Here is a 10959-nt window from a genome sequence, read left to right as displayed (position 1 = left end):
AGGCCCCTTGGTCTTGCAAACTTTATATGACCCAGCACAGGGGAAGGCCAGGGCCAAGTAGTGGGAGTGGGTGGGTAGGGGAACAGGGGCGCGGGGGGAGGGTATAGGGAACTTTGGGTATAGCATTTGAAATGTAAATAAAGAAAATACTAATAATAAAAAAATGGAAAAAAAGAATCCTTTCTGTCTTTATGAATTCTGAAATGTTTCTGCATATAGATTTAAACACAAGGGTACAATAACAGGAAGAAATGAATAACTTATCAGGAACATGCATATTAAAACATACCCTCCTTGGCACCAAAGTTCTAAAAATAGAGTTTTCAGTACATGCCAGATGCCATAGGGAGAAGCAAGCATAATGATCTTAACTTAGTAGTGAATTAATTTTTCCATTTCATCATTGGCTGGTCAATAGTAAAGCCCAGAAATTAACCTGAGACTCTGCTTTTCATACAAGAAATTTATTCCACAAAATTTCAGCTAGTTTATCTAAATGGGATTGCTAATTCATCTCTTTGATGGCCCCCTTCTCTCAGTACATCTTCACTGTGCCCGAGGACGGCCATAAGGTCATCATGTCACTGCAACAGAAGGACCTACGCACTTACCGCCGAATGGGAAGACCTGACAATTACATCATTGGTTTTGAGCTCTTCAAGGTAAGAACAGCATTTGGAGCAGAGAGAATATGATCATTCAGACCCTAAGTTGGATTTTAGCATTAAGAGAACTATGAAGGGATAAGAAGAGAGTGGAAGTGGGACCTTCTATTATAAAAGCTCTGATTTTAACAGGATGCACTTCTTCATCTTCTTTGTTTCTAGGTGGAGATGAACCGAAGGTTCCGCCTTCACCACCTGTATATTCAGGAGCGGGCTGGGACTTCCACTTATATTGACACCCGAACTGTGTTTCTGAGCAAGTATCTGAAGAAGGGCAGCTATGTGCTTGTTCCAACCATGTTCCAGCATGGCCGTACCAGCGAATTTCTACTGAGGATCTTCTCTGAAGTGCCTGTCCAGCTCAGGTTCAGTTTTATTGTGATGTTCTTTCAACCCTTGCTCTCTTTATTTCTTTTGATTCTCGGCCCATATCCCTCTACACATATACTTGAGGCAATATGCTCAAGTCAGACCTCACTAATTCAAATGAAGGTGGTCAAAATATTTCTCAGAGTGGAGCTATGGGAAAATCCTCCAACGGAGATCTGAGATTTAGAATTTTGATCTGGCATTTAAGGGGAAAGGGCCAGTTTCTTAAGGTCAGCTGCTTGTATTTTATCTTCAGATTGGTTCTATCTGTTCTTGAGCTGCTGGCACTCTTCCTTGCTCCTCTATCTTGTTCTCAGTGCTGGGGAGCCTAAACTACTGTTTACTCCAGCTATACCAACTCTGGTCTTGAAGTTCTGTAAACCAGAGAAAAGAAAACCACCCTCAAAAAAAAAAAAAAAAAAAAGCACCACATCAGGGGAGGAATGGGATAGGTCACCCATCTTCTTGATTTTATTTTATTCTATTTTATTTTATTTGGTCACCTAGCTTCTTCCGTGTTTAAACATATGGAGTCTATTTTGACAGGTCCATTTCATCATGTGGTGACACTTTTTTCTGATTAATATTCTAGGGAACTGACATTGGACATGCCCAAAATGTCTTGCTGGAACCTGGCACGTGGCTACCCAAAGGTGGTTACCCAGATCACTGTCCACAGTGCTGAGGGCCTGGAGAAGAAGTATGCCAATGAAAGTAAGAACTGCGTATATGGCTAGAAAACATGATCAGCATTTCTTGTCTCCATTGATATTTTCAGTCTGGAGATTTCAGCCCTCGTAGAGAAAAGAATTAGACTTCATAAAATCATAACTTCTTGCCTCTCTAGAGAAGAGACTTCATCAAAACAACTGAGGTGGGGGGGACAAAACAACTACAAAAATGTCACTTTCTTACAGCTGTCAATCCATATCTGATCATCAAATGTGGAAAGGAAGAAGTCCGCTCCCCTGTCCAGAAGAATACTGTACATGCCATTTTTGACACACAGGCCATTTTCTACAGAAGGACCACTGACATTCCTATTATCATCCAGGTAAGACTGAACAAGGGATCGTAGGGAGGTTATGTTCTCTACCACATATTAGGTTCTCCCAAGTATATCATGTTTGGAGGATGCATAACAAAGGCTATCTATTATTTATTTGGTTTGTATTCAAAACATTTCTCATTAAGCAAGACACCAACTTCATTATTCATCTTTGACTTAAAGCTCTTGACTTTATTTGCCATAGGCAGAAGACAAGTGAACACGTGTAATATAAAGTCCCATCAAAAAAAGTATTTGATAGTTCTGTTAACCCCTATATTGCTAGGTCAATATGGATAATGTCAGTCTGGCAGTCTTTCTGGCTTAATACTTCTGATCAGCTGCCTTTATGTAACAAACCCACAAATAAAAATGATCCCTAATCTATTTTCGTCTATATTGTTTGGAACTCTATCTTCTTAATCAAAGGGTTATCAGGAAAAGATAAAAAATTTTATTTGATGTACATCCTAGATGTCACTAGATGCATCAGTGACATCACAGTTGGTTGTTTAGGCTCACTTCCTTGATTTGTCTCTTCAGGTGTGGAACAGCAGAAAATTCTGTGATCAGTTCCTGGGGCAGGTTACTCTGGATGCTGACCCCAGCGACTGCCGTGATCTGAAATCTCTGTACCTGCGTAAGAAAGGTGGTCCTACTGCCAAAGTTAAGCAAGGCCACATCAGCTTCAAAGTTATCTCTAGCGATGATCTCACTGAGCTCTAAGTATTCATCATCAGAGAATCCTGACAGCTTTCCATCTTCTTTTGTCAGGCACAAGGTCTTAACTAAGACCCACAATTACTGAAATTCCACATTCATTAATGTTTTCTCTTTTCTGATATTTCCCATACCTCCTGATCCAAGTAGCATCAGTAGCTACATAACCTATATACCTCCAGCAGCTGGACAGGGGAGGTGACAATCCCATCTGGAGATCATACACACGTTTACTGAGAAAAGATCCTTAGGGCTTCCAGGGGTGAGATTCAAATGGGACAACAAGAAGAATCTGGACATCTTACATGTGTCTTTGCTGTTTCCACCTGCCCAACACATCTTACCTGTAGGGTTTATTGATGAAGGAGGACAGAGGTGATCAAGGCCAAGCTGGTCTAGCCTGACATCCCAGCTCCTCACTGACACTACAGATTTATCAACAACATTTCACCAGTAGCCAGAGCTGACTTTTTAACAGTCCCAGCCACCACCACCTCTGGAAAGTGTGGTCCTGCCCTAACTCAAGTAACTCCCCCACAGTGTTTTACCTTCATGTTGAGGAAGCTTCCTAGGTGCTTAATCAAGAGCTGGAGTTCAATGCGGCTGAGACAGTGAGAAGGGCTTGAGCTTTAGCAATTGGGAAGCCAGCTGTGTGCCATAAGAGGGAGATTTTGAAGAAGCTGCAGTGGGAGACAAAGCCTCTGTCCCCCACCCATCCACACACACACCTACACTCACACACGCGCATGTAAGCGCGCACGAACTACCATTCAGTCAGTGGGCAAGAATAAGGACTAGTGAAGTATCATGCACACCAAAAGATGGATGAATCTATTCAGTAACAGGACAGCCAGTTTGGGGTCCCTGACTACAATGTGAAACCTCTTGCTGCTGCTAGATTTACAAACAAGCCCATTGCCCTGTGCTTCCTGATAGCATTGGTACTGAAAACTCTATATGGGAACCTGAGAGTCTGGGTCCCACCCGGACTCCTCAGGCTTTTCCCTCTGTTGGGAAGCTCCACTCCCCAGGGGTTTGTTACTCAGTATGTCTACAAAATTTCCTTGTGAATCAGTCATTGTATGTTCTTCCCTTCATCCTCGTCTATCAGTATTCTGCCCCTATTCAAGGCCCAGCATAAATTCCACCTCCTCCATGAAGTTCTTTCACATCCCATCCCAAGCCCCACCTCCGACAATATTTCAGTGCTTCTGCAATGATAAAAAAACTAAACATAGTTGTAGTACTTAGGCTAGTTCAGCATGCATTCATTTAAAAATACATTTTGTAGCTCGCTCTTTTTGAACTTTCTCATTTTCTATCACATTTTGCAGTCTTTGTAACTTTTACAGTGCCTTTGCCACACTGCCTTACAAACAAAATCACAATAAAGTTCATATTCAATAAATTGATCAGTCTTGATGAGTTAATGGTACTGGAGGGATTGCAAGGGTGGTGTTAGAGCTATTGGAAGCATGACTAGTGGGTGCTTTGTGAAACTGTAGCCCAGGGGTAAGTATGATGAGTTCAGTCCTAACCTAAATCATCCCTTTATAATGAGGAAGTTTCCTAAATGTTTAATTAAAAGCTAGAGTTCAGTGAGATTGAGACTGTAAGAGCCTACAATCAGCTGCACTCTGGTGGTGCCGTTGTTTTAGTAGATGGTGGGTGATTGGTAGAATTGTGAAGGGTTTTTTATTTTTAGGGCAGTAATTGGGAATACCTACTATTGAACCACCCCTAGAGCTATACTGAAGATCAAAGCTGTCCAAAGGAAGATTTCCTAACAAGGGAAAACATTACTCTCCTTCCTAAGTCTTTTTCCAATTGGACGAGGAGTCTTCAATCTGCCATCTGCTCATCCCAGGACAGGCTAGGAAGGAAGTTCTCCTCATTTCCCTTAAGTTATGCCTCATGATTTGAGCAGATACCTATCCAAGGGAGGGGTCTTACTCAGAAAAAACAACTCTGAAATACAGCCCTCGCTGTTGTTCCTTGTGATGTGATCCCAGAACACACTACAGTTTTAAATAGTATACAGATTTATTAAAATGATGATAATGTAATCATTCGATATGGTCACCAGATGGCACTATGATATTATAACTAAGATCAAAGACACAACACTCTTAAGTATAAAAATTTTCCTCAAATTAAAGACACACACAGAGAAAGCAATCCTTTTGAGTCTCTACTCTGCATTTAATCCTATGTTCAAGTCTTTATGCACAAAATTTTATTTTAATGTTCACACAAAGCACCAGCATTCCTCTTTCCTCAAGATAAGCAAAGGTAAAGAAAAGAGACATAAAAGAGTTGTTCACAGTTATTCAGCTAGTAGGCAGCAAGTTATGGAAAATATCCCTTTGACTACCAAACCTGGGCCCCTTTATAATGAAAATGGGTTGCACATCAGAAAATTATATTTCATATTATCAGTCATATATCATCAACTCTTCATTAAGAATGGAGCAAAAGACATGCTAAATATGTTCCCTTTAAATCTTTATTCCTAATTGATATTTCATATATATTTATAATGCTTAGGGAGCTTTACATAAATGTATTAAAGACATATTGAGATGAATTTATGCAGGGTAGAATAACTATGCTGAGTGAAAAAAAGCTGAACTGCTTGATTTCATTTATACAAAATCTAGGAAAAGCGAGCTACTATGATGTCATATTAGCACATTCTTCGTGTGTTGGGAGGGAAGAAAGGAACGAAAGGAATATAGGCAGTAAACAAATTCAAGGCAGCTTGCTGCAGAAATACCTTCCTGTGTTCATTGCAACACTAATCACAATAGTCACATTATGCAATTAGCATCTTCATTGCTGACTATCTGAGTATATGTAACATTCTGGGTTCAAATGAATATTGCTGAAACTAAATGTTTATAAAGGGAAGCCTCATAGCCATTTCACACTCCCTCGGTGCTATTTTGAAGTCCAGACATGTATATTTAAATACATTACAAGCTCAAATTGGGACTGGAGAGATGGCTCAGCCAGTAAGAGTGCTTCCTGCTCTTTCAGAGGATCCTCCTTTGAATCTTAGAACCACATCAGATAGCTGACACTTCTGTTCTAGAGGACCTAGTGCCATCTTCTGGATTCTACTGGAATTGCATGCTTGTGGTGTACATATATACCTGCCTCCTACACATAAAAATAATTGATTTAAGAACAATTAAAATTTCAGAACTGGAAATAGTTGTGTGTGTGTGTGTGTGTGTGTGTTGTGTTTTTTTCTTTTTAAATTATCCTTTGTATTTCTGTTGGTTGTTTTCCAGAGAGAGAAGGCAAGCGCTGGAGTTGGGTGGGGAAAGAGGTGACAAGGATCTGGGAGGAGTTAGGTGAGGAGAAACCATGAGCAAAAGATATTATATGAAAAAACAAACAAACTGCAATTGAAAATGAAAAAGAGCACTTCCTCCTTTTCCAGAGAACACGATAGGGCTCCCAGCATTGATTCAGGAGGCTCACAACAGTCTTTAACTACAGTTCCACTGAAAGCGATGCCCTTTTCTGGCTTCCACAGGCGCCCCTCCCCAACACACACACACACACACACACACACACACACACACACACACACACACACACACACGCACACACACACACACACACACACGGCAGACACACACTTCCTGTGATGGTTTGAATGAGGATGGTCCCTATAGTTGAATGTTTACAGTTGGTAAAACTGTTTGGGAAACATTAGGAGGTGTGGTTTTGCTGGAAAAGATGTGTGATGGGCTTTGAGGTTTCAAAAGGTATTAAAATTGTAGGAAAATCATCCATCAACAATTCTTACTCTCTTGCTGAAGGTGGAGGAGTACCTGTATTTTATTTATGTGATCTGAAGCATGCTGATCCCATTAGTTAAAACAACTTAAATTTGAAAGAGGCTTTAAGTTTGTTTGCTAATATTTGTCCAAGAGACTTTAGAGAAAGAGAGAAAAGTCACTTATGCTTATTATAGAATTTAGTTGTTAAAGAACTCACTCTATACTATAATATTTTTAACATAGCATTGTCTCCTGACTTGTCAGATAAAGAAATTCAGTTTTGCAGGTTGTAAAATTAAAAGCTGTTTCTCGTTATAAGTGTTATACTTGTATGACACTGTAGTCCATCTATGCTCCCAGGAGAGAACTCAAGATATTTGAATACTCTTTCTTTTCTCAACCAGACCCCAGAAGCACAGAAAGACAAAGTGGAAAAAAATCTTATTACTTAATATAGTTGGGAATGGTGCCATGTGAAATTAGTAAGAAAGTCTCTGACAGAAAGGTGATCAGAAGCAGTAGGTCTGGCCCTGGGGCTAGGCATAAGATCCAGCCTATGTCAAAAGAGAAGTGTCATATAGTTTATTGCTTTAACTGTTACACACTCTGTTGAGATCATTGTAGATCTGCATGTAATTGTACAAATGAAGGGGATGTCTCTCTCTGGGTCTCTGTCTCTGTCTCTCTCTTGCTCTCTTTCTCTCAGAATTTGTCTTTAATGTCAATGTAGTCTTACTTCTTTTTCGTGGAAACATGTATTTCTAGAATTTAAGATGTGGTAGTTTGAATGAGAATCATCCCCATAGGCTTATTTGTTTGGATATATATGAGCCTATGGATACATATGGTGGAGCTGTTTGGGAAAAATTAGGAGGTATTGGTTTGTTTGTTTGTTTGTTTGTTTTTAGAGGATGTTTGTCACTGGAAGCAGGCTCCTATGATAACCCAGTTAGCTTTCTCTGCCTCACACTTGTAGATCAAGATGGTTCATCATTAGCAGATGGCAGTAGTAGTGGTGGTATTTAACATATGTACGTGGCAAGCAAATAGATGCCAACCAAGCATCTCACAACTGATGCCTCCAAGAATATACAGTACAACCACAATTTGTGGTTAGCACTTCAGGTCATAGACCCACTCTACTCCAGTAGGATGTGAAAGACACAGACAAGACTCGAGTTCCAGTATACAAACTAGCAGTACTAAGCTACAAATGAATCCATTTATCATTATTTATGCTTTATTCTTCCAAGTTGCTGTGTTTTAAAAAAATGCCATTGATTTTTTTGTTTTGTTTTGTTATTTTTGTTTTTGTTTTTTGTTTTTTCGAGACAGGGTTTCTCTGTATAGCCCTGGCTGTCCTGGAACTCACTCTGTAGACCAGGCTGGCCTCGAACGCAGAAATCCGCCTGCCTCTGCCTCCCAAGTGCTGGGATTAAAGGCATGTGCCACCATGCCTGGCTGCCATTGATTTTAATAAACATGTGTAATTTTTTTAGCTCATAAAATAATTTCTCTACATTTTTTCATACTGCTTTGATTTTGGCTAGGCCTTCTGCTAACACCCCCTTTACTCATTCTCCATCTTTCTCCACATCAGAACACTTATGTCTACAGTATCCCTCCCTCTCAACTTCTACTATACCTGTATTTTATTATGTCCTTAAGGTGGCCAATTTCTAGGTTCTGGCTTTCCCAGGTTAGACACATATATGAGAGAGAATAAGGTGACACTTGTCTTTCTGAGCCAGGGTGATTTTACTCAGTATATACTTTTTCCAGTTCTATTCACATATGTACAAATTTTATCATCTGACTTTTCTTTGTGGTCCAGTCATATTCCATTGTGAATATGTTCCACATTTACCTTATCCATTTATCAGCTATCAGTCACCATCTTGGTTGATTCTGTTTCCTAGCTATTGTGAATGAACCATTGATGTGCACGTCTTTCTGTAGTATGATATAAAGTCCCTTGAGCACATACTTAGGAGTGATATATATGGGTCATGTGGTAGGCCTCTTTATACCTTTTCATGTTTCTTGACTGATTTCTCTAGTGGCCTCATTCGTTTTGTCTTACCAACAGTGTATAAAGGGTTCTACTTTCTCCATATGTATGCTAGCATCTGTTATCAGAGTCATGACTTGGGCCATAATACATTTAGTGAGATAGAATCTTAAAGGGATTTTGTCTCCATTCCAACCCAAGAAAAGTTAAACTAGAAGGAATAACAGGACACAAGTGACATGAAATAAGAGGGACTTTATATCCAGATTTAATTGTTTAAGTGGGGCTAGAGGGCTTGAGGAGAGGGGAATGTAGGGTGTGTTACCCAAAATCAAGAATAGACTAGTTTGTAAGCATAGATGTGTGTGTATGTATGTAAATATATAAAAATATATACACACATGAATATATACATATACATATGTATATATACATATATCTAATATATACACATATATCTATATATACATGCATATTATATTTCCATATATGCATACATGGGAGGGGTTGGATAGAAGTACCCTGTATTGGTAGGCAATACTGGTCCGAGACTATATGGACTATTAAATGAAAATGTCAGTGCCAGGCACAGGCTAGGTCAGAACGGTCCCCCTCCTCTGCAAAAAAACCAAAAAACAAAAAACAAACAAACAAAAAACCCCACAGGATATTGCCATTGCTCTTGGTTTTCCACCATAAACAGATAAGACCCCATTGCTGAAGATAACACTTTGGATGCAAGGAATAGAAAAATCAACCTCAAGCTTACAAAAAAAATCTCTACAATGTGTCACAAAGTCTGCTGCCTGTGTCCAAGCTGCTGAGAGAAAAAAGGCATGAGTGGTTTTACTCAGTGCTGGACACAGAATGCTGTAATACTGACCTGCTGGCAGTGGCTCCACTGCTTCAATAGTTATAATGACCGTCAGAGGGGAGACCAACTGCTTTTGATAGCTTATAAGGTTTTTCCACTGGAGGGATTTCACGTCTTGCACTGTAAGTGTGGCCAAAAGATCATGACTAAGGAGGTCATAGCCTCTACAAGGAACCCACTGTTAATGGTTTTGCTAAGTGACAATGCTGTCAGACTGCAATTCTAAACATTTATGTTTACAGCCATAGATGTGTGAACCTCTCAACTATGGTTAGAGAAACTTCTTTTGCAGTGAATGGAGGTAAATGCAGAGACTCAAAACTAGTTAAAGTGCCGAGTGTAATTATGAGTTCTCAGTTGAGGATAGGTCATTTATATCAACTTCCCTCCAACCAAAGCCCATTGAACTTCTCAGAAGCAGAGGCGGAAAGAATATTGAAACCCAGATGACATGGCAAGATGTGGTGACCTACATAAGACCTGAATAAAACCATGGCAGTCTAAATACCACCATGAATTGGGATGGGATCCCAAGGTCACACCCATATCGAAAGAGCTATTGGCAGCTAGCTGATGGCTGCTGAGGGAGGGAGAGTCACTCTTCTTTGCCCATTCCTCAGTGGATAGTTATACACCCATGAGCATGTGGTCAGCATTGATTGGATGCGGGGTTAACAACAGAAATAATGACTAAAAAGAAGATGAACTTGGGAGGAAGATAAAGTAAGAGCTAGGGAAAGGTAATGGTGTATGGATATGATCAAAATACATTGTATAAATATATGAAACTTACAAATAACAAAATACTATTTAATATTTCTATTTCATTAAGGGGGCATAGAAAACTAAGTGGAGACAACCTGCTTTAAAAGAAGTTCATAGGAATAAGAAGCTAATAGTAAAAGAAGCAGCACAATGATTCATACACATGAGGAGGAAAGAACTTGGATACAATTCTTATTTACTCATCTTTACAGTGAATGCCTCCAATGCTCCACATTTTATATATATAGCCTGTATGTAAGTAATAGTGCATTAAAAATCAACCAAGTGGCATTTTAACATATTTATCTATCTGTGTGCATTTGTGTGGGTGTGTTGGGGCATGGATGGTATAACATGGGAGTAGGGGTCAGGAAAACAATTTGGGGGAATCACACCGCACCACATGGATTCCTGAGATTAAACTCAGGTCATTGGGCTTAGAGACAGGTGCCTTGAAGGTCATCAGTTAACCTTTGTGGGGAAGATGGATGTCATTGTATCTACTTACACAAAGGTATAATCCTTTGTATACACATTCCGTCAAGAGCAGTAAATGCAAAGAAATGTATAAGTGAATAAAGAGTTTCAGTGAGGCTGCTTTGGAGTTTCTTTGACCCTTTGAAGACTGTGATATAAGATATGAGGAGGAGCTAGAGAGGTGGCTTAGTAATTACAGGCGCTTTCTGCTCTTGCAGAGGACTGGAATTCAGTTC

At 39.7% G+C, this 10959-nt stretch overlaps 1 protein-coding gene across 1 annotated transcript in view; it reads left to right on the top strand.

Moving 5' to 3' along the window:
• The window catches only part of Capn6 (calpain 6), a 25170-nt gene extending 22082 nt beyond the window's left edge, over positions 1 to 3088 (top strand). The window contains exons 9-13 of the mRNA XM_021188001.2: positions 540 to 662; positions 828 to 1030; positions 1627 to 1748; positions 1952 to 2088; positions 2626 to 3088. Coding sequence (XP_021043660.1) covers positions 540 to 662; positions 828 to 1030; positions 1627 to 1748; positions 1952 to 2088; positions 2626 to 2808 — 768 coding nt within the window. The 3' untranslated portion in view covers positions 2809 to 3088. The remainder of the gene's footprint in view (positions 1 to 539; positions 663 to 827; positions 1031 to 1626; positions 1749 to 1951; positions 2089 to 2625) is intronic.
• Positions 3089 to 10959: the final 7871 nt, after the last annotated feature.

Source organism: Mus pahari, chromosome X (genome assembly GCF_900095145.1).
Source record: "Mus pahari chromosome X, PAHARI_EIJ_v1.1, whole genome shotgun sequence".
Classification (NCBI taxonomy): domain Eukaryota; kingdom Metazoa; phylum Chordata; class Mammalia; order Rodentia; family Muridae; genus Mus; species Mus pahari.
This window is presented reverse-complemented; position numbering and strand designations above follow the sequence as displayed.